Source organism: Martes martes (assembly GCF_963455335.1).
Source record: "Martes martes genome assembly, chromosome: 1".
Classification (NCBI taxonomy): Eukaryota; Metazoa; Chordata; class Mammalia; order Carnivora; family Mustelidae; genus Martes; species Martes martes.
Window position 1 is genome coordinate 48,951,219 of NC_137888.1, and position 24,780 is coordinate 48,975,998.

Genomic DNA, 24,780 nt, shown 5'->3' on the forward strand with positions numbered 1-24,780 from the left:
ATTCTAAGCAGGGAAAGATTGAAGAACCTGCCGTTCCAGAGCTCGTGCGTGGCCAATAGTGTTTTTTCTGGCAGAAGAAACGGCCCAAGTACGGGCTTCTCCAGTATGGTCACTTTGGCTGACAAGAAAAGAAGCCTTGAAACAGACTGTCCCTAGGGAACCCTCAGGTTCGAAGGCGAGAGAAGCCCGTCCCGAGAGGGGCTAGAGCTCAGGCCACAGGGCTACAGCTGTATGACAGCTGTATGACCCCCTGGCGCGCAGAAGCAAAGCGGCCCCTTGCGCGAGCAGCGCCCACTACGCTTGCCTCGCCTTGCGGCTCAGCGTTCGGCGCACGGCGCCCGCGGCTGTCAGTCAGCATCCTCGGCCCGCCCCTTCTGGAGTTCAACCAATTGTAGCCGGGGGTCGGGGGTGAGGAGGCGTAGCGGGGCCAGGAAGCAGGGGCCAGGCAATCTGGCGCAGCCTCCCCACATCCCGCGGTCCGAATGCCTAGCGGCTAGAGAGAGCACAGCGGACAGCAGGGCTCAGCGGTGAGTGCGGGACTCCGGCTTGTGCGCAGGCGCCGGGCTGGGTCCCTGCCGCTCGAGGGACCCCATCCCTGGCGCCTCGCGGGCGCCTCTAGTCTGAGAAGCCCCTTTCTCCGCACGCGCCGACCCCTGAGTCCCCGGCCTGGTGCAGAGGAGCTGCAGACTCGGGGGTCACGGCTGGGGGTTCTGGAGCCAGAAAGGGAAGGCTTCCGTCCTCGGCGGGGGCAGAACTGGAGCCTCCGGCTGCCGTAGCTTCGGACCTGAGTTGCCCGAGCCGCTGCGGCTCCCGCAGGGAGGGGGCGGGGCTGACTTGAGCATCTCCGTGCTCAGTTTTCCGGACTTGCTGCAACGCGGGCAGGTGCAGCAGCTGAAGACCTCTTCCTAACCCGATGCGGGGCACTTTGCGACGCCTGCCTCCTCAGCCCCATTCTCCGGTCTCACTGCTGCCCCGGGGCCCAGCTGCCACTTGCCTGGCGATGCTCTCACACTTTGGACTCTTCTGGCATTATTGAGCTGACGCTTTGGGACATCAGATTCAGGTCGTATGGGGAGAGAAGCGTGTGACTTTGCAAGGTGTGATGTGAAAACCCGGGCCTGTCACCCGTCTCCGCTTGATTAAAGGCCACTAGGGTGGTGGTAAGTGGCATTCTCAATCAGGATTTATACAAATTTCGTGTGTAATTGTCTGTAAAATTTTCCTTTCTTTTCATTATCCTAAAGGAGGATTGCTGCCAGTTTCCTAAAGATGAAGAATTACACTGCTCAGTGGCCCTTCCCCTTCCTCAGTGTGGTTATCATTTGGAACATCAGGGTGTGCTTGAAGCTGGCGGGACTCCCAGACTCTGATCATTAATTGTCTGATTCCATGCAGTGGAGGTAGCAGCACGCTCCAAGGTGTTTGGGTTCTGCGTTCCTCTGCTGGTACTTCGTCTCTTCTCTCCACAGTCTCTGGCCTGATAAAGTGCTGTTATTTGTTACTGAGAAGGGAAACGAAGGAATAGATCACTGAAGTGAGGTTGGCTGTCCCTGTTATCCTGGAATCGGATTGTCCTGAGGGGACAGTGTAAGTTACAATTCAGAGATCATTTTGGAAAGGCCTGACCCGCTGATAGAAATAACACCTCTGGCCACCTCATACTAGCGGTTCCCCTGTTTGGCAGTATATTATAGTAGTCATTCGGAGACCTTTTTAAAAAAACCTGTTTCTTAGGCCCTGGTCCTACAGATTCCGATTCAGTTAGTTGAGTCTGGTCTAAGCATTGGCATTGTTAAAAGCTTACAGGATGATATTAATGTGTATACAAGTTTAAAGAACACAGCCTATCAAGGTGCCTTATTTTTTTCTTACAGCACTTACTACTCTGTGACTTGTTTAACTGATTTCTTTACTTCCCGTCTCCTCTCCAACTGCCCCCCCCAACCCGTGAAAGCATGGGGTGCTGCTTTGGAAGAAGGGCAGGGGAAGGCCTGGGTGGTGAGTCAGCACTTTGGGTGTGTGAGGTGGGGATAAATGGAAGAGAAATGGAATCAGGGGAAACAAGTCCCGCAGACTGTGCTTCCTCTTTGTCAAGGGTTGACCTTATTTGGTGACCCATCATTGTCATATTCATGGATACGGCTCCAGTTCTTTCCCTGGATCCTGGCCTGTTAAGTTTCAGGGTCTTACCCAGCACCCTGTGAAATATAGGTGCTCTTTGTTATTTACTTATTGAAGTATGGTTAACATACAATATTATATTAGTTTCAGGTGCTCACCATAGTGTTTGACATTTATATACATTATGAAATGATCACCACAGTCAGCGTAGTTATTGTCTGTCACCATACGGAATTATTACCATATTATTCACTATGTTCTCTATATTACATTTGCATCCCCATGACTAATTTATTTGGTAACTGGAAGTTTGTACCTCTTAATTCTCCTCATCTATCCCCCCCCCCTCACGTCCCTCCCCTCTGGCAACCATCAGTTTTTTCTCTGTGTTTATGAGTTATACAGCTGCAATTTGGAAAGTTTGATATATAAATTTTTTAGAGGGGGGACGGGCAGACGGAGTAGGAGAGAGAGAGAGAGAGAAAGGGAGAATCTCGATCTCAACCCTGAGATCATGACCTGAGCTGAAATCAAGAGTTGGATGCTTAACTCACTGAATCACCCAGGTGCCCCTGATATAGAATATTCCATGTAGATCTGTGATTTGTCTTCTATGTAGGGGGTCCACATATTCTGAATTAAAATTCTATACACTTGGTCTGACAAGTACAATTATATTTATGTGGATAGCAGTTTAGAGTATATAGAATGAGGACTGTTCCAGAAACTGGATGTGTACTTATCCTGTAATACCTTATCTTTGTGAAATGGTTGTCTAATTCCCTAGGGGAGGGGTTTGCTGCTTAATTTTCTTTTTAGTACTGAACTCAACTATCTCATTGATGTTACTGACAGTTTTAATTCCAAGTGATGTAAACAATCACTCTGTAATTCTCTTATGAGATGGAGTAGGAAGTCACATACATAGTGGCAGTCTAGGGTTGTTGTGTCAGGCCATAAAGAAGTTAGATTGGCTGGTAAGTAGTCTTAATCACCTTTGGCAGAAGAAACCCAACAGACCATGCATTTTACTTTTTGCTTGTCCTTCAAACATAAATATGAGGCATGACTAAGCGGTGGACTTACACATTAGGATTTGAAAACAAGACCGCTCAAATTTAAATTCCTCCTGAATTAATCATAACTTTTGGATCTGTCTAGATACCTCTTGTTTTCTATAGTTGTAGGATGGGTTGTTGAAGTACATAATTATTCTAGTCTTTAAGAAAAGTAACATATGGAGCTTTTATCTTTGATTTATATTTTTTCAGTTATTATTGCTAATTATAAAATTTGACCTTCAGCTCAGATCTGGGAGTGACTTGCCATGTATATATATATATATGTATGTATGTATGTGTGTGTGTATATATATATATATATATATATATATATAGCCAGTTACTATTTTTTATTAGTAGTAAAGGAAATGTTTCTCCTACTTTGTTATACTGAAATCTCTGTGCATCTTGGGATAAAACTGTACTCTTGATTTCAAATGTTTTCCTTAATTTTGGTGTCTTTAACCTGGATATCATGTGTGTAATCTTGTTGCAGCAGGAAGAACGGTATAAAAGTGAGGAAACATCAACCTGTGCTTTGAATGTGGCAAGAAAAGAATAAGCGCTGTCATGATTGCTTGAATTCAGGACTTTACACTGGAAGGAAAGTTAGATGTAAGCTCTAATCTCTTAGTTCTAATAAGCATCTCTTCTTGGGAACTGGAAAATTTTTTTAAAAAGGTAAATAACATTCAGTAATAAATTTTTATTTTTGGCTGGTCTAGGAAAACTTTTCCGTAGAGTCATTCCATCTAACACTTTTGTTTTTATTCAATTCTAAGGCAGTTTGAGATACTGAGTGATATTGTCCTGCTGTCTTTTTAAATAACTCTTGGTATAATGCCTAGGTTTTGTATTTGTAGGAAAACAGTAGAGAACGGTTAGAGATTTCCTCTTTCACTTTGAAATTTTTCATTTTATTATTTATTTATTTTTTAGTAGATTTTCTTTATTTATTTAACAGAGAGAGAGATCACAAGTAGGCAGAGAGGCAGGCAGAGAGAGGGGGAAGCAGGCTCCCCGCTGAGCAGAGAGCCTGATGTGGGGCTCGATCCCAGGACCCTGAGATCATGACCTGAGCCAAAGGCAGAGGCTTAATCCACTGAGCCACCCAGGTGCCCCCAAATTTTTCATTTTAAATTGAATTGTTTTTCTGTGTTTGGTTTAATGCTGTGTTTCTCCTTATGGCTTGTTGTTAATTATTACTTTTAGAAACCTGCTTTTTTCTATTTGTAATTTTTATTTCCTGGTGAAAATTTAGGACACAAAGATAAAGATGAAGGAGAAAAAAAATCTGTGGAGGTAACAACTATGAACATTTTCATATACGTCTTTTCAAAGAGAGGTCTACGTGCCCCTTAGACCACATCTACCTAGATATACAGATAGGTCTAAAAGTCAGGTCTCGCATGCCCCTCCAGTAACAACTTTCAGTAGAAGTCCTTGGCCATGAGAGGTTTCTTGCACATTTGCTTTGCTACCTGTGTCCCTGTGGTCCCCGTAGTTCTGGAGTCTGCTGCCCTTGCCATCCTTCTGCACCCCTGACCGCAGCTGCACTGCTGCCACCTGGCTCTTAATAACATTAACCTTCTCGAAGCTGCTGGTGTTTTTCTGCAGTACACAGACAGTGCTTACTGTGGTTCTGCTGAATTTCCGTGGAGTATTGTCTTTGGTCTTCTCCCTCTCTGGGCATAAGGGAAGCCTATGATATTTATGGCCAACTCCTGCTCTTCTACAGAAGAGCAGTTGGGCCCTGATGACAGAGTCATTTCTTCTGGTTCATAGTTATTCCTTCCCAGGATTTACAGGTACTTTGGGGTGAGTGAGTGCTTGGGTGTTAGGGGTGGGGTTGAGGGGTCATCAAATGGTTAAGTGCAGTCTTTCACAGTGCTTGGTATCCCTGTATAGGGAGCCTGCAGAAGGATAAATATTCGTAATTTAGGAGAGGAAATACCTTTTGTCTGATATAAGTGTAAGCTTTTCCATGGGAGTTTCTGGCACTTAGTACAGTGTATGCTGCAGAGTAGGCTTCCATAATTTTTTGTTCTGTGGATTGTTGCATCAATATATATCCTGTAAGGGGGAGGTACTGTGAGTGAATCCAAGAAATATGATACATTGTTATTACTAAGTTGCTTTTTCTCTGATACCTGTTTTCTGTGTTTTTTTCTTTTGTTGTTTTGTTTTTAAGATTTTTATCTATTTGACAGAGAGAAAGAGACAGACAGAGAGAGAGCACAAATAGGGGGAGCAGCAGAGGGAGAAGGAGAAGCAGGCTCCCCACTGAGCAGGGAGCCCCAACACAGGGTTCAATCCCAGGACCCTGGGATCAAGACCTGAGCCGAAGGCAGACACTTAAATGACTGAGCCACCCAGTTGTCCCTTTTTTGTTTGTTTGTTTTTATAAGATTTTATTTATTGAGAGAGAGAGCTCGCTGGGGGAAGGGGCAGAGGGAGAGGAAGAGGGACAAGCCGACTCCATGCTCAGCACAGAGCCCTGCACTGGGGCTCGATCTCACACTCCTGAGATCACCACCTGAGCTGAAGCCAAGAGTTGATGTTTAACCAACTGAGCCACCCAGGTGCCCTGGTTTCTGTTTTTTTTTTTTTTAATTTTTAATTTTTAAAATATTTTATTTATTTATTTGAGAGAGAAGATAGAGACAGAGAGCTGTGGAGGGGAGCAGGGGGAGAGGCAGAAGCAGATTCTACCCTAAGGGCGGAGCCTGATGTGGGACTCTATCTCACGACCCTGAGATCACGACCTGAACTGAAATCATGAGTCGAATGCTCAACGGACTGAGCCACCCAGGTGCCCCTCTGTTTTTTTTTTTTTTTTTAAATCATGATTGGTCTAGTGTAGTTGGAGGAACAGGAAATACATACAAATACAGAGGAATGAAAATGCTGAGATGTGAAGTGAGAAGAAAGTGCTGCGGGACTTCTGAGGATGAAGAGTGTTATGCCCCAATAACGGGTCCATGATTAAAGGAGCGAGACTGATAGATACAAAGCGAAGGTCAAGCAAAGCTTTATTTCGCGCCAAGCATCAAGAATCAGACCGAACGTTCGGGGCGCACCACTTACAAGAGAGGGCGACCCTTCTCTGTTTCACAGACTAGCTTTTAAGGGCAAAGGCCATGCGGTGGGGCCTGGCCATGCACAGGTGACCAATGAGGTTGTAACACACACAGGAAACTCCACAGTGATGCTAGGTGACCAATTGAATTAAAATTTACCCTAGTAGACATTTGAACCAGCCTATTACACCTTGATTAGGACTGGCGCCAAAAAGGCTCCTAAAGGGCGGGGCCCATACTCCTTGGTAGCTAGGGAGACAGTATGCAACCCCCCCACTGATCGATGTCTCCACCTGGCCTGACCCACCCTTGTATCTGGGCTTTGTTACTGTTAGCTGGTTTCTGGGACTTGTTTTTAAGTGAATCCCTTGGGGGGGAAGGGGAGCAGGGACAGTTTAAGGGTTAAACAACAAGGTTTTGTTTAACCTCAATGAAAGCCTTTTGCTAAAATATAAAAATATAAAATAGGTCCTTACAGAGAGCAAGTTAGAATAGCTTAGTTCTGTCTCCTTTATGAGGCAGAGATGAGGAGGAGTTGTGATCCTTGTGGCATGGGAATGGACTAGACAGGTGGAGTGAAAGAGAGAGGGAGTAGGGCGGCTTGCCAGGTCCAGTACAATGTTTCGGGGAGAGCTGGTGCAGTTGAGGTAGTCAGAGATCCTCTGTGCCATAGTTATGCAGCCTTTCACCATGACTTCTCCACCTTGCCCTCTATGGAGAGCCTAGCTAGAAACAAAATACTAGTATTTTTTTCTGTTTATCTATACCAAAATAAAAGCTGGGGAGAGCATTTTGAATTCATTATGTGAGAACAGGTAGGAGTGGCAGGCTCTGAAGTCCTCTGCCTTTAGCACTTATGATGAGGGAGTTGGGTCTCCTCTTAATCGTCAGGCTTAGCTTTTCTTTCCTCTATCTTCAGGGCAAGTGTCTTCCCTCCTGGGCCCTGTTCCTCTGCTGAGGGAGCATCCTCCCTCAGGAGCTGGACATCCAAAGGGTGTTTCATGTCTTCTGCTGTGCAGGGGTCCAGCACTCCTTGTTTTCTAGAGAAGGTGGGGATGGTTTGCACAGTCTCGCAGAACTCCTCATAAAATCAGCAGGTTTCCTCTTAATGCTCGTCAAATACAATCACTTTAGGAGTGTTACGTAACTTGAGTTATAAGGGAAGGGGAGTGATTTTATCTACTTAGACCTCTAGAAATTTAACAGTGACTTTAATTTTCTAATTCTAAGGGTTTGAAAACATTCTTCTTTGCCTTCCTCAAAGTTAAAACCTAAAATTTGCAGGACAAATATCACTATATTTGTATGGAACTCTGGGGTTGGGTTTGAGCAAATTGAATGCGCAACAGATCTTACTGCGCTGTGGCTCTTTGCTTTCCCCTCATGACTTTGGGCCTTTGAGAGGGTTCAGGAAGAGGAAGTGTGGCACCTTTCCTCTTACCACACACTTGGCTGTTGGAGTTGGTGATCTGTATTCTCATCTTCCCTCTTTGAAGGAGTCCTCTGAAGAAAAGTGTGCTTCTTAAGTCAACCCTAGCCTCTCCTCCATACAAAGAGCTCTTAATGATACTAGCGGAAAACAAACAAATTCAACTAAAAGCTCGTCTGCAGATCAGAAGAACGAAGACATGGAGTTTTGAGGAATGAAGGTAGCTTGGTGTCGGCCATGGGTGATCAAGACACAGACAGACAATGTGGCTCAATTTCTTCAAACTACGGCTTTTCTGCTGTCTGCTTGCAGTGCTGATGGTGGTGGTGCTGGTCGTCAATGTTACTCAGGTAGAGGTGAGTACTTTGTATGAGTACTTCATATGCTCCTTCATGACTAAAGGAACCAAATCTAAGGATTTGGGGCTAACTAGCCTAGGAAATGCTGGTCATCAGAAAACTTATCCTGGTCATAGCTCTTGTTTTCACTTATTCAGTAAGTGTTTGAGTACCTTCAGTGGTTATATACTGTGCTGGTCACAGAGGGCACGGTGGTGAAGTTGACAGACATGATTTCTTCGGTTATAGAGCTCATATTGTAAATGTGCATAGGAGAAAATAATAATCATAATCATATAGTAATAGTAAGTGATTATTAGGAATTGTGAAGAATACAGTCAAGAAAGGAAAGCAGACTACTCTATAGTTGTTAGGGGGTTGAAGGAGGGATTTTTCAAGGAGGGGACCTTTTATTTTATTTATTTATTTTTAAAATTTATTTACTTGACAGAGATCACAAGTAGGCAGAGAAGCAGGCAGAGAGAGGTGGGAGGGGGAAGCAGGCTCCCTGCTGAGCAGAGAGCCTGATGCGGGGCTCAATCCCAGGACCCTGGGATCATGACCTGAGCCAAAGGCAGATGCTCTAACCCACTGAGCCACGAAGGCGCCCCAAGGAGGGGACCTTTTAGTGGACTGCTGGCCAAAAACTGAAGGAAAACTCAGAAGAGGGAGTTGATGAATCTGTCCTGAAGACTACAGAATGCGCACAAGGGCAGGAGTGTGTCCTACTGACCCCTCTCCAGTGCCTGGCACTAGGAAGGAACTTAGTATGCCCCTCTCCCCCACTTTGCCACTCATAAGTCACTGAAATTTATGGAGTGATTCTAGATAAAATGATGCTGCTCTTTTACTTTTGTTGGCCTGTGAAACTTCTCAGGTTGCACGTCCATCTTAATTACAGTGTTTCTCAGCTTATTGGCTTTTGCTATAGATGGAATGTCTGTGTCCCCAAACATTCTGGCCCTCTGAGAGCTCTGATTACTGTTGTCTTTCATGCTTTCAGGTTTTTCCTTCAGCCTCCATAGTTTTCCTCATGCACTTTGGCCCTCCAGTACTCTGCTGAGTACCTGAGAGGGACCCTCTGCAGATCCCCTGAGTTCTCTCTGTCTGCATCTCTCCTCCTGCCACTTTGTCTTGTGTATTCACTTTGGTCTTTTAAGACTTGGCCACTTCAAGACTCTTCAAGACTCTTCAACTTGAGTAGTTGACCAGGGTCTACCCAGGATCCCCTCCCGATGCTGCAGCCTGGAAACACTTTCAAAGCTATAAGCAAAGGATCACCCATGTTTTCTGTCTTTCAGGCATCATTGTCCTTTGTTGTCTAATGTTTAGGGCTGGAAAATCATTGCTTTTGCTTCTTACATATATATATATATATATATATATATATATTTTTTTTTTTTTTTTTTTAAAGTTGTTTCAGATGGAAGGGTAAATCTCACTGTTTCTTTATCTTGGCTAGAAGTGGAAGTCTGAGGGCTTTGAATTTGAGGGTAAAGTGATCATCGAGAAGCTGGAGAGGAGAAGGATTAATGGACCAAGGAGAGGAGATCTAGAGCACAAATGGAGCATAAAACTTTATGTAGGTTGAGAGACATCATATATTGTGGGTGTTCTTGTTATCATTTTAGTATTGATTATGTAGGAGTAGCTGTGCTCCTTCCTCTGACTTAAGAAGGAAAAATATTGTGATGGTTGGCAACGTAGATGCATTTGCTGCTGGAGGGAAGGATCTTGAAGCAGTTCTTGCCTGTAGAGGAGGTGAAAAGTGGAAGGCGGGGTACTTGCTGGAGGCTTGTGTGCAGGGTCTAGGAAGAACAGGGTTGGGAGATGGAGCTGAGCCTGCAGGATGATAGACGGGCAGTAACTTTCAAGACCAGGGGTGTGCATCGCACTCTTCTTCATTGGTTTTGTGAGTGTGTGAGAGAGAGAGAGTGTGTGTGTGTGTGTGTGTGTGTGTGTGTGTGTGTGTGTGTGTGTGTTACCACATTAAATAGCGTGGGTATACAAATAGAAACTTGGGTATACAAATAGAAACTTGTGTGGGTCTAGGTTGAGTGAGGAGGCAGGAAAAGTGAGAAAGACTTGAGAGGGTAGGCCAGAGTCCCACATCATTGATGTTATCGCAGGAAGGAATGTGAGAAAATTCCCCTAGTACTCCTACTTTAGTTCTTGAGAACTTGCAGACTGAATGCCAACTAAGAGCTCTAATTATCTGCATCAAGACTAACTCAGCAATAAGGGAGAAGGGAGATAGATGGCAGTGATAAACGATTAAGACAATTCTGACATTGACAATAACAAATAGTTCTTTTGATAGAGTGCAGTAAAACATTTTCCCTGTCTAAAGAGGTTATCTTGTCCAAGTTGAGAATATTGCCATGACTTTTAAAGTGTTCAATTTATTACTGTGATGGAAATTGATAAAGAAGATTAGGGTAGGGGATGGAGAGCAGGAAAGGCTCTGAAGCTTGGCAGTCTGCCATCCCTTAATCTCCTTTCCATCCTATGCTTCTGATCCTAATGATGCTTTTCTTGTGATTAGAGTATCCAATCATTTCCTGAAAAGTACAGACTCAGTTTTAATTAAAAATATCACATAATATGAGAAGGAGGTGTATGTAGCAGTATCCAGCAAAAGTTGTAGAAGGGATCATTAGTATTTCTCTGATAAGCTCTCATTGAGCACGTCCTGTTTTTTTCCCCACTTATTCATTGGTATTTTAAATATATATTTTTTCTGATTATAAAGATAATACCAGTCTGTTAGGGATTTGGCTACAAGTAAAGAAACCTGATTCTGGCTGACTTTATTTATTTATTTTTAAAAGATTTTATTTATTTATTCGACAGAGAAAGATCACAAGTAGGCAGAGAGGCAGGCAGAGAGAGAGAGAGAGAAGCAGACTCCCCGCCGAGCAAAGAGCCCGATGCGGGGCTCGATCCCAGGACCCGAGATCACGACCTGAGCTGAAGGCAGTGGCCCAACCCACTGAGCCACCCAGGCACCCCATGGCTGACTTTAATATTAAGGAATATTACTCATTTATAGTAGAGTCAGGAGGTAGTTGGGCACAGCTGAGGTTCTGTTTATCTGTAAGTCTCTGGAGTCTCTGTAAGTTCTTTGTAAGTCTCTTATCTCTACCCTCCTTCCTTTGTGTTAGTTTTTATGCATGGCATCCTCTTTCACGGTTGGTTTTTAGGATGCTGTCATGGCAATAGGTGCTTGTGTCCTTGTTCATGTTCAGCTTAAGAGATAGTTTGTTCTCTCATAACTCTCGGAAGAGATTACTTGAATTTTTCCATTTGCAGCTAAAATTCAGATAGCTGTTACTAGAACACTGGCATGGTCTGGATTTGACTGTGTGCATCCACCAGAAACTTCTAGCAACCTCTCCTGGATTTTCATAGGCTAGGATTGGCTTTAACCCACTGAGCAACCCATGCACCCCGAGACTGTATTATATTAATTTCAAATGAACAATACAGTGATTCACCAATTTTATATATTATTCATTGATCATCCCAATCTATGTACTCTTAATCCCCTTCACCTATTTTATCCATCCCCCTACCAGCTTCCTTCTGGCAATCACCAATTTGTCCTTTATATTTAAAAGTCTGTTTTTTTGGTTTGTCTTTTTCTTTCTTTCTTTGTTTTTTTCTTGTATATCACATATGAGTGAAATCATATGGTATTATGTCTTTGTCTAACTTCACTTAGCATTATACTCTCTAGGTCCATACATGTTGTTGCAAATGGCAAGATTTCATTCTTTTTATGGCTGAGTAATATTCCATTGTATATATATACACCACATCTTCTTTGTCCATTCTTCTGTGGATGGACACTTGGACTGCTTCCATATCTTGGCTATTGTAAATAATGCTGCAGTAAACAGAGGGGGGCATATATCTTTTTGAATTAGTGTTTTCATTTTCTTTAGGTAAGTTTCCATTAGTGTAGTTACTAGATCATTTGGTAATTCTATTTTTTGAATTTTTTAAAAAGATTTTATTTTATTTATTTGTCAAAGAGAGAGAGAGAGAGCACAAGCAAGCAGAGCGGCAGGCAGAGGGAGAAGCAGGCTCCCTGCGGAGCAGGGAGCCCGATGCGAGACTTGATCCCAGACCCCTGGGATCATGATCCGAGCTGAAGGCAGCCGCTTAACTGACTGAGCCACCCAGGCATCTGGTAATTCTATTTTTAACTTTTTGAAGAAACCTCCATACTGTTTTCCACAGTGGCTGCACAAGTTTGCATTCCCACCAACAGTGCATGAGGTTCCTTTTCCTCCACATCTTTGCCTTCTGTTGTTGTTTCCTACATTGTTGATTTTAGCCATTCTAACAGGTTTGAGGAGATATCTCATTGTGGTTTTGATTTGCATTTCCCTAATGATGAGAGACGTTGAGCATGTTTTCACGTGTCTCCTGGCCAGCTGGATGTCTTTGGAAAATGTCTGTTCATGTCTTCTGGCCATTTTAAATTGGATTATTTGCCTTTTTTTTTTTTTTTTTTTGGTATTGAGTTGTATAAGTTCTTAATGTATTTTGGATAGTAACTAAAATGGATATGTCATTTGCAAATATCTTCTCCCATTGCGTAGGTTGTCTTTTTGTTTTATTGATTATTTCCTTTGCTATGAAGAATCATTTTATTTTAATGTAGTCCTAATAATTTATCATTGCGGGGCGCCTGGGTGGCTCAGTGACTTAAAGCCTCTGCCTTCGACTTGGGCCATGATTCCAGAGTTCTGGGATCGAGCCCCACATCGGGCTCTTTGCTCAGCAGGGAGCCTTCTTCCTCCTCTCTCTCTCTCTCTCTGCCTGCCTGTCTGCCTCCTTGTGATCTGTATCTGTCAAATAAATAAAATAAAATCTTAAAAAAATAATTTATCATTGCTTTTGTTTCCCTTGCCTGAGGAAATATATCTAGAAGAATGTTGCTATGGCCAATGTCAGAGAAATTACTGTCTGTGCTCTCTTCTAGGATTTTTTATGGTTTCAGGTTTCCTATTTAGGTCTTTAATCCATTTTGAGTTTGTTTTTCTGTATGGTGTAAGAACGTGATCCATTTTAATTCTTTTACATGTAACTGTCCAGTTTTCCCAACACCATTTGTTGAATAGACTGTCTTTTTCCCATTGCGCATTCTTGCCTCCTTTGTCAAAGATTAATTGACCAAATGATTGTGGGTTTATTTCTGGCCTCTTTATTCTGTTCTGTTGATCTATGTGTCTATTTTTGTGCTAGTACCATACTGTTCTCCTTACTACAATTTGTAGTATATCTTGAAATCTGAGATTTTGATAGCTCCAATTTTTTTGTTAATTTGACAGAGAGGTGAAAGAGAATGAGTGGGGCAGGGGGGTTGCAGAGAGAGAGAGAGAGAAGCAAATTCCCTACTGAGCAGGGAGCTCGATGTCACGGGGCCCCATCCCAGGACCCTAGGGTCATGACCTGAGCCAAAGGCAGATGCCTAACTGACTAAGTCACTCAGGTGTCCTTTGATACCTCCAGTTTTGTTCTTTTTCAAGATTGCTTTGGCTGTTTGGAATCTTTTATGGTTCCATACAAATTTTAGGATTATTTGTTCTAGTTTTGTCAAAAATGCTATTGGTATTTTGATAAGGATTACATTAAATTTGTGGATTGCTTTGGGTAGTATGGACAGTATTAGTTCTCTAATATTAACAGTATTAGTTCTCCCAGTCCATGAGCATGGAATATCTTTTCATGTGTTTATGTCATCTTTAATTTCTTTTATCGTGTTTTGTAGTTTTCAAATTACAGGTCTTTCACCTCCTTGGATAAGTTTATTCCTAAATATTTTATTGTTTTTGGTGCAATTGTAAATGGGATTGTTTTCTTAATTTCCCTTTTTGCTGCTTTATTTTTAGTATATAGAAATCCAAAGTATTTCTGTATATTGATTTTGTGTCCTGAAATTGGTTGGTCTTGAATAGCTGGGATGGCTACCCAAGGAACAAGAGTAAGAGTAGGAAAGGAAGAGAGGAACAGGGTAGGAAGGAGAAGGGGGTATGTCATGAGCATGCATGGTTTGGTCCTTAATGGTTTGTTATATCCTTACAACAACTGAAAAAGAGAAGGAGGATGGAATGTTTCCTTTTTAAAAATTTTTAAAAGATGTTATTTATTTATTTGACAGAGAGAGAGAGAGAGAGACAGTGAGAGAGGGAACACAAGCAGGGGAAGTGGGAGAGGGAGAAGCAGGCTTCCAGCCAAGCAGGAGTCCACATGCAGGGCTCAATCCCCTGATGCCGGGATCATGACATGAGCGGAAGGCAGACACCCAACGACTGAGCCACCCAAGCGCCCTGGATGGAATATTTCCCAATAGGCAATCAGTAGATAAGGGAAAATTTTCTTTTCTTTCTTTTCATTGAGATAAATGACATATAACACGTAGGTTTAGGGTGTGCAGTGTGTTGATATGATATTTATATATTGCAATATGATTATCACCATAGGATTTTATAATATCAGATTTTATAACATAGTCTTTAATGCATTTTGAGTGATATAAGAAATGGGTCTAGTCATTTGTCTGCTTGTTGTCCAGTTTTTCCAACACCATTTTTTGAAGAGACTATGCTTTTGAGTACTATGCCATTGAGTATTTGTGTCTCCCTTATCAAATATTAGTTGATTCTAGGGGTGCCTGGCTGGCTCACTTGTTCTTGATCTTGGGGTCATGAGTTTCAGCCCCACATTGGGCATAGTAATTGCTTAAAAAAATTAGGTGATCGTATATGTGGGACTTTATTTTGGGGTCTTAATTCTATTCTGTATTTATGCCAGTACCATACTATTTTGATTACTATAATTTTGTAGTGTAGTTTGAAAACAAGAAGTATGATACCTTTAGTTTTGTTCTTGTTTCTTAGGATTGCTCTGGTTATTTGGGGTCTTTTACAAATTTTGTTTTCCCTGTTTTTTTTTTTGTATTAAAAATGTCATTGGAATTTTTATAGGGATTACTTTATAAATGTCTGTTAGGTCCATTTGATATAATGCATGTATGGTCCAAATCCAATATTTCCTTGTTGATTTTCTGTCTGGATGATCTGTCCATTGCTCGCAGTGAAATATTGAAGTCCCCTACTATTCTTTTATTGTTGTCTATTTCTCCCTTCAGTTCTGTTAGTATTTAATATATATGTTAATATATTTAGGTGTTCTGTTGTTGGGTTGGTATATGTTTACAGTTGTTATATCCTCTTGATGAATTGACCTCTTTATCATTCTATAGTGACCTTTTTTGTCACTTGTTACTGTTCTTGGCTTAAAGTTTATTTTGTTTCATATAAGCATAACCAACCTCTCTTTCTTTTGGTTTTTACTTGTATGGGATATCTTCTGTCATCTCTTTGCTTTCAGCCTGTGTGTGTCCTTAAATCTGAAGTTACCTTTAGGCCACCTATTTTTTGGGGGGGGGGGGTTCCTTTTAAAAAAAAAATCCATTCAGCTATTATTTGCCTTTTTCTTGGTGAATTCAATCCACTTACATTTAGAGTTATTTGTTGATATGTAAGGACTTAATAATGCCATCTTATTAATTACTTTCTGATTGTTTTGTATTTTCATAGTTTCTTTTTCCCTCTGTTTATGCCTTTTATAAAGTGGTGTTTTTCTGTAGTGGTATGCTCTGTTTTTCCTTTCTTCTTCTTGTGAATCTGTTCTGTTTTTGCATTGTGGTTACCATGGGATTTATATAAAATATATCCTAGATAAAGCTATCCCTTTTAACCCTATAACAACTTAACTTCAGTACCATACAAAGCTCTATCTACCCTTTTACTGATGTGGGACTTGATCCCAGGGCCCTGGGATCATGACCTGAGCTGAAGGCAGATGCCCAACTGCCTGAGCCACCCAGGCGTCCCTACAATTACAATTTAGTTTTCTAAATCTGACTGTATGTTTCTCTTTACTGTTCTGTAGAATACTTTCATATGTTCTCATGTCACCAATTAGTGTCTTCATTCAGTTTGAAGAACTCTTTTCAGCATTCTTGCAAGGCAGATCTAGTGGTGATGCACTTTCTCAGCTTTTGTTTGTCTGAGACAGTCTTCATTTCTCCTTCATATTTGAAGCTAACTTTGCCAGATGCAGTATTTTTGGTCGACACTTTCTTTTAACACTTTGAATATGTCATTTCACTTTTCCTGGCACAGAGTTCTGCTGAGAAACTTGCTGATAGCCAAATGGGTGTTCCTTTCAGATTACAGTCTTTTTTCTGGCTGCTTTTAGGATTCTCTGTGTTTGTTTTTGACAATGTTATTATATTTTGTCTTGGAGAAGGTCTTTCTGCATTGAGATAATTGGGTGATCTATTAGCTTTGTGAACTTGGTCATCCAGTTGTATCCCCAGGTTTGGAAAGTTGGCAGCTTTTATCTTTTTATTTATTTTTTTAAATTTTTATTTATTTATTTATTTTGAAGATTTTATTTATTTATTTGACAGACAGAGATCACAAGTAGGTAGAGAGGCAGGCAGAGAGACAGAGGAGGAAGCAGGCTCCCTGCTGAGCAGAGACCCCCGATGTGGGGCTCAATCCCAGGACCCTGGGATCATGACCTGAGCTGAAGGCAGAGGCTTTTTTAACCCACTGAGCCACCCAGGTGCCCCTGATATGGACTTTAGTCACATCTGCAAAATACCTTCACAGCAACACCCAGATCAGTCTTTGAATACTGTGGACTGAAGCCTAGCTAAGTTGAAACATAAAATTATTAAAATAATTATAATATTAATATTAAATAATAAATTAGATTAAATAATATTAAAATAATTATAATATAAATTATTATATATAATTACTATATGTAATTATATATAATATAATATAAATTATTAAAAATTACTAAATAAAAATGCATTGAATTATTTTAAATTGAATATGCCCTTTGATATATTTTTTATTTTTTAAAAGATTTTTATTTATTTGACAGACAGAGATCACAAGTAGGCAGAGATACAGGCAGAGAGTGAGGAGGAAGCTGGCTCCCCGCTGAGCAGAGAGCCGGATGCTGCTGCCGCTCCGCTGGATCCCAGGTCCCTGGGATCATGACCTGAGCTGAAGGCAGAGGCTTTAACCCACTGAACCACCCAGGCACCCCCTGTCTTGTCTTTTTAAATAAACTTTCTGGCTCTCTGCCAGAAATTCTCAAATCTGATTATTCTAATATTTGTACATTTAATGTTATCCTGTAGGTCATATAGGCATTCTGTGTTCTTTTTCATTCTCTTTTTCTTGTTCATTTCTGATCAGGTTATTTCAGAGTTTGTGTTTTCCAGCTCACTTATTATGTCTTCCATTGGATCTCCTCTACATAGAGATGCTCTCTATGGCTTTTTTCATTGCATTCATTGCATTTCTGTTTGCCTCTTTTTTATGATTTCTCTCTCTTTGTAGATTTCTCATTTTGCTGATGTACTTGGTTGAATTGTTGAGTTTCCTTAACCAGCTATTTTGAATTCTTTATCCGGTAGCTTGTTAAATTCTGTGCCTTTGAGTTAGGTTATTGGAAGATTATTGTTATCTTTTGGTGATGATGTATTTCCTGGATTTTTCATGTTCTTTTAGGTTTGCATTGCTCTTTTTGCCTTTAAGGTAGCAGATACTTCCTCAAATCTTTGCTAGTCACCTTCAAATGGGGTAGACTGTTGGTCCTTTATTATCTGGGGTTTTCTTCTCCTTATGTGGCTATGTCTTCGCCACATTTTCGCTTCTTCATGTGACACAATTCTTAAGTTCTTCTCTCTTCTCTGAGTCTTATAAACCACCAGGCTAGCTGCTGTTAACTTCTTTTGTTTTCTAGAAAGTGGCACTGTAACTCAAGTTTCTGGTTTCTTCTTTGCTGATAGATATTAGTCTGTTTTTCTGATAGCACTCATTTATCAGGCTTACACTTGCCACCTTACCTGGGAAGTGTATGCCAGGAGCTGTTGCAGAGTCAGAGGAGGTGTGAGTTTTGTACTCAGGGTGTTGGGGTGCTCGTGGGCTCGGTGGGGAGATTGTCAGGTGAGGTTCTCCCATAGGCTTATGGACCAGCTTCCTGCTTAAGTTTTCAGCACAGTCAGCAGGAACTGCATCCCTTCAATGCCCTTTGATATTCTCATTTGCCTTTTTCCTGATCTTCTCCCTCCCACCAGTCATAGAGGTCCAGCCTAAGTACTCTGGGTGCTGCAGGAGAGAAATGGGTTTCCCCACTGGCATCTCAACAGGGATGGCTGGGCATTAACTCCCACTCTCCTTTTCCTGCTTGGGAGAGGGTGCTGTGAGAGTTTATCTGCACTGTGTTGTGTTGGGGAGGGACAGCACCAGCAGAGTTTCTGATTACCATTCCACTGCACCACCAGGGGCATGCTGGAATCTCCTGCTCTAGGGAAAGCTGGATTTCCACCCATTCTATTTCATTCATTGGGATCTTCAGATTTTCCCTGGCTGTGGCCATAAGGGGTTGGGGCAGGTTCACTGGCTCTTCTGCAGCCTGTGCTGAGTCGGTCTGCCTATTATCAGATGCACATGTGGGCGAGATGCCTCAGTCCCTTGGCATCTGGTGCTGTTCCCCACAACTCCCACAAAGGCCCTTTTGTTTGTGGACAGATGCCTGATGAGTTGTTGAAAGGGGAACAGAAAAGGAATGTCTTAGGCTGTTACATGCTGATGTCAATTCTGGTAAGACAAAATTTTCAGTCATTTTTGTTCCCTCTATTACTTTTTTTTTTTTTAAGGATTTTATTTATTTGAGAGAGAGAGAGAGAGAGTGCCCACGACGAGGGTGGGGGCAGAGGGAGAAGCAGACTCCCTGCTAAGCGGGGAGCCCCATGCAGGGGATATTTCCTGGGATTCCAGGATCATGACCTGAGCCGAAGACAGATGCTTAATCAACTGAGCCATGCAGGCACCCCAAAAGACTATTTTAAAAAAGATCTTTTATTTTTAAGTGATCTCTACACCTGACATGAGGCTCAAACTCACAACCCTGATATCAAGAGTTGCATGCTCTATACCAGCTGAACCAGCCAGAGGCCCCAAATAATTTTTTAGAAAAGTTTTACATTTAAAGTGAAATTTTGGGGCACCTGAGTGGCTCAGTGGGTTAAAGTCTCTGCCTTTGGCTCAGGTCATGATCCCAGGTCATGATCCCAGGTCATGATCCTGGGCTCTCTGCTTGGTGGGGAGCCTGCTTCCCTCTCCTCTCTGCCTGCCTCTCTACTTACTTGTGATCTCTCTCTGTCAAATAAATAAATAAAAAATATTAAAAAAAAAAGCAAATTTTTTTTTATTATTAAGTTTTTTGGTTTAATTCCAGTGTAGTTAACATACAGTGTTATATTAGTTTCAGGTGTACAATATAGTGACTCAACAATTCTATACATAATTACTCAGCTCATCATCATAAATGTACTCTCTTATCCCTTCCAGGTGTTTCACCCATCACCACACCTGTCTTCTGATATGCTTTATTTTAAACAAGTACCTTCATTAAAGTTATTTTTTTTTTCAGCAAGAATTTAAAGCATATTTCAGAAGACATGGTTATAAAAGATATATATAAAACATTTCATCCAAGAAAAATAGGATACACATTTTCTTCAAGTACATACAGAAGAATACCCTGGTTAAATCATAAAAAGAGACATAACAAATATTAAAATTTATGGAGACTGAAATCATACCAAGTATATATATATATATTTTTTTAAAGATTTTATTTATTTATTTATTTGACAGACAGAGATCACAAGTAGGCAGAGAGGCAGCCAAGTATATTATTTAACCACAGTGGTACAAAACTAAAGATCAACAATAAAATAAAGCTGAAAAATCTACACTATAAATATTAAATATTTAATATGTAAATATTAAGCACTATACTACTGCAATTGACCTTATAAGAAAGCAATTAGCAAATCAAAATTTATCTCAAAACAAAAGGAAAAGACAATATTCCAAAACCTATGGAATGAAGCAAAAGCAGATGTTAGAGTGAAATTTGTGCTATAAGTGTTTGTATTAAGAAAAAAATTTGAGGGGCACCTGGGTGGCTCAGTCAGTTAAGTGTTTCACTCCGGCTCAGGTCATGATCCCAGTGTCCTGGGATTGAGCCCCATGTCAGGCTCCCTGCTCAGGGGGCAGTCTGCTTCTCCCTCTGCCCCTCCCCCCAACTCGTGCACTCTGTTTCTCAAATAAATGAATTTTTAAAAAATATTTATTTGTTTGGCAGACAGAGATCACAAGTAGGCAGAGAGGCAGGCAGAGAGAGAGAGGGAGAAGCAGGCTCCCCGCTGAGCAGAGAGCCCAACAGAGGGCTTGATCCCAGAACCCTGAGATCGTGACCTGAGCTGAAGGCAGAGGTTTAACCCACTGAGCCACCCAGAAGCCCCTCAAATAAATAAAGTCTTAAACAAAAAAAAAAAGGGATGCCTGGGTGGCTCTGTTAGTTAAGTGTCTACCTTTGGCTCAGGTCATGATCCCAGTGTCCTGGGATCAAGCCCCATGTGGGGCTCTCTGCTCAGTGGGAGCCTGCTTTTCCCCATCCCTCTGTCTGCTGCTCCCCCTGCTTGTGTACTCTCTCTCTCTGTCAAATAAATAAATAAAATCTGTAAAAAAATAAAAATACAGAGCATAAAAATAAAAAAAAAGTTGAAATAAACAACTTTACACCTCAAGGAACTAGAAAAAGAAGAAACTTACCTAATATTTAGTAGAGAAGGAAACAAAAAAAATCAGAAACAAATAAATAGAGACAAGAATAAATAATAATATAATATTGAAAGTAATGATCCGTTTAAAAAATATATATATTGGCAATAGTTTAATTACATTAAGAAGAAACAGAAGACTCAAAAACCAAAATGAGAAATGGAAGAGAAAACAATACAACAGATACCCACAGAAACACATTGTGTGGTAACAGATTACTATAAACAATTATATACAAAAAAATCAGATAACTTAGAAAAAAACTCAGATAAATCCTAAAAACCCAGAAGTCACCAAGATTGAATCATGAATCTTGAATCCAAGAGATAGGAAATCTTCTTAGACCAATAATAAGAATGAATATTGAATTAGGAATCAAAAATCTCCCAGCACAGAAAAGCCCAAGACCCATGGTTTCATTGGTGAATTCTACCAAACATTAAAATACGTAATAAATGACAGTCTTCATCCAAATGTTACCAATAGGGGCACTTGGGTGGCTCAGTCGTTAAGCGTCTGCCTTCAGCTCAGGTCATGGTCCCAGGGTCCCGGCATTGAGCCCTGCATCGGGTTCCCTGCTCAGTGGGAAGCCTGCTTCTCCCTCTTCCACTCCCCCTGCTTGTGTTCCCTCCCTCGCTGTGTCTCTCTCTCTCAAATAAATAAATGAAATCTTTTAAAAAAAAAGTTACCAATAATGGAATAGAGGGTACACATTCAAAATCATTTCATGAGGCCAGTATTACCCTGGTACCACACAAAGAAAAACAATACAAGAACCAGGGTGTTTGGGTGGCTCAGTCTGTTTAGTGACTGACTCTTGATCTCAGTTCAGGTCTCGATCTCAGGATCCTGAGTTCAGCCCTCACAGTGGGCTCAGTGCTGGGCATGGAGCCTGCTTTTAAAAAACAGCAACAACAAACAAAACGAGAACAAGAAAGTCTACTTTTTCCAATAAAGAATTGCTACTCGGACTGAATTTTCTGTTGATATATATTTGCATCTACCTCTACCCCCTTATTCTCAATCTGCAGGTGTCTTTAGGTCTAAAATGAGTCTTTCGTATGCTTAAAGCAAAATTGACAGGAAATGTTTTGTGCTGATCTCAGTCTCTCAATTACCACTGTTGTTGCTGGACTGGCTCTTGTGGTTCTTACTATGACTGCAAGCAGGAAACTTTGAAAAACAACAACAAGTTTTATTATTCATAGGTTCTGGAGGGTATACAGCACACCTGGGGCAACACAGTGAGGTCATGGGTAGAGAAGGAGATAAAGAGTGTGGACCTGGGGTTCTGCTGTTTTGGGGGGAATCTAAGGACAGGAGCCTGGAGTTTCACAGCTTCACTCTTTATTGGTGAATTTAAAACATAAAAGTGGAATTTAGAACATAGAAAATGGTCACTTATCTAAATCTACCAAGATCTCTAAAGCAAAGGAGCCTGTTGGGGGAGGTGGTGACCTGACTCTTTAGTCTTGTGGCTGGCATTGTTTTTTTCCAGAGATAGCGGTCTTAGAAGTGGATACTTTGAAGTGCATGCCTTGGCAATCAAAATTGAGGTCAAAATTCAGGCACTTGGATTACAAAGGGAAAAAAAAAAAGCCCAACAAAAGCAACTACCAGGGCTTACAATATAGTAGGAAGATTACAGAGATTTCCCATATACTCTTGGCCCCTTTACATCTTAGCCTCTCCCATCATTATCATTATTCACCAGAATGGTACATTTTCTTTTTTTAAGATTTTATTTATTTATTTGACAGGGAGAGAAAGCAAGGGAGCACAACTAGGGGGAGCAGTGGGTACTTATAGAGGGAGAAACCGGCTCCCTGCTGAGCAGGGAGCCCCATGCTGGCTGGATCCCAAGACCACGGGATCATGACCTGAGCCCAAGGGAGATGCTTAATGACTGAGCCAACCAGGCGCCCCTGGAATGGTACATTTTTTTAACCAAGGAAAAACCTACCTTGACCTGCCATGATCATCCAAGGGCCACAGTGCACCAACCCTAGGTTTTCTGTTGGTATTGTATATTCTATAGGTTTAGACAAATGTATAATGACATCTGTCCATCATTATAGTAATCATACAGAGTATTTTTTCTCCTTAAAAATCCTCTCTGCTTTGCCTGGCATTTCCTTTTTCCTTTTTTTTTTTTTTTTGGTAGGGTTTTTAAATTTTATTTTATTTAATTTAAATTCAAGTCATTAGCATACTGTGTATTATTAGTTTCAGAGGTAGAGTTCAGTGATTCATCAGTTGCATGTAACACCCAGTGCTCATTACATCAACTGCCCTCCTTAATGCCCATCACCCAGTTACACCAACCCCCTACCCACCTCCTCTCCAGCAACCCTCAGTTTGTTTCCTTAAGAGTCTCTCATGGTTTGTCTCCCTCTCTGATTTCATCTTTATTTTCCCCTCCTTTCTCTTTGATCCTCTGTTTTGTTTCTTAAATTACATATATGAGTGAAATCATATAATTGTCTTTCTCTGATTAACTTATTTCGCCTGGCATAATACCCTTTAGTTCTATCCACATCATTGCAAATTTTAAGATTTCATTTTTTATGGCTGAGTAATATTCCATTATACATACATACCACATCTTCCTTATCTGTTCATTTGTCGATGGGTATTTCTATAGATTGGCTTTTGTGGACATTGTTAACTATAAATATTGGGGTGCAGATGCCTCTTTGGATCACTGTTTGTAGGCTTTGGATAAATACCTATTAGTGCAATTGCTGGCTTATAAGGTGGCTCTATTTTCATCTTTTTGAGGAATATCCGTACTGTTTTCCAGAGTGGCTGCACTGGCTTGCATTCCCAACAGTGTAGGAGGGTTCCCCTTTCTCCACATCCTTGCCAATGTCTGTTGTTTCCTGATTGGTTCATTTTAGCCATTCTGGCTGGTGTGAGGTGGTATTTCACTGTGGTTTTGATTCGTGTTTCCCTGATGCCGAGTGATGTTGAGTACTTTTTCATGTGTCTGTTGGCCATTTGGATGTCGTCTTTGGAGAAGTGACTGTACATGTCTTCTGCCCATTTCTTGATTGTATTGTTTATTCTTTGGTGTTGAGTTTGATAAGTTTTTTACAGATTCTGGATACTAGTCCTTTATCTGAAGATGTGCAAATATCTTCTCTCATTCGGTAGGTTGTCTTATGGATTTGTCGACTGTTTCCATTGCTGTGCAACAAAGCTTTTTATCTTGATGAAGTCCCAACAGTTCATGTTTGCTTTTGTTTCCCTCGCCTTCAGAGACATATTCTAGCAAGAAGCTGCGGTGGCCAAGGTCAAAGAGGTTGCTGCTTGTGTTCTCCTCTAGGATTTTGATGGATTCCTGCCTCATTTAGATCTTTCATCCATTTTGAAGTTATTTTAGTGTATGGCATAAGAGAATGGTCCGGTTTTGTTCTTCTACATGTAGCTGTCCAGTTTTCCCAACACCATCTGTTGAAGATACCATCTTTTTAAAAAAAATTTTTAAAGATTTATTTATTTGACACAGAGAGAGAGAGCATGAGAGAGCACAGCAGAGGGAGCAGCAGAAGGAGAGAGAGAAGCCGACTCCCTGCTGAGCAGGGAGCCTGATGTGGGGCTTGATCCCAGGACCCTGGGACCATGACCTGAGCTGAAAGCCTACGCCTAACTGACTGAACCACCCAGGTTCCCCGAGACCATCTTTTTTCCATTGGCTATTCTTTCCTGCTTTGTTGAAATTAGTTGAGCATAGAGTTGAGAGTCCATTTTTGGATTCTCTGTTCTTGACATTTCTTTTTCATTCTTTCTCGGAATTTCTACCTCCTTGCAGTGCCCATCTGTTCTTTCATGTTGTCTGCTTTTTCCCTTTGAGGTCTTAGCACATTAATCATAGTTGTTTTAAATTACTGGTCTCATTATTCCTATGATCCTGTCATATCTGAGTCTGCTTCTGATTTTTTTTTTATGATTTTATTTATTTGTTTGACAGAGATCACAAGTAGGCAGAGAGGCAGGCAGTGGGGTGGG

The 24,780-nt window shown here is 41.3% G+C and overlaps 1 protein-coding gene across 1 annotated transcript in view; it reads left to right on the forward strand.

Annotated features, from left to right (window-relative positions):
- The first annotated feature begins 7,758 nt into the window (after positions 1-7,758).
- The window catches only part of NXPE3 (neurexophilin and PC-esterase domain family member 3), a 37,269-nt gene continuing 20,247 nt past the window's right edge, over positions 7,759-24,780 (forward strand). The window contains exon 1 of the mRNA XM_080803400.1: positions 7,759-8,047. Within this exon, the coding sequence (XP_080659526.1) occupies positions 7,955-8,047 (93 nt within the window). The 5' untranslated portion in view covers positions 7,759-7,954. The remainder of the gene's footprint in view (positions 8,048-24,780) is intronic.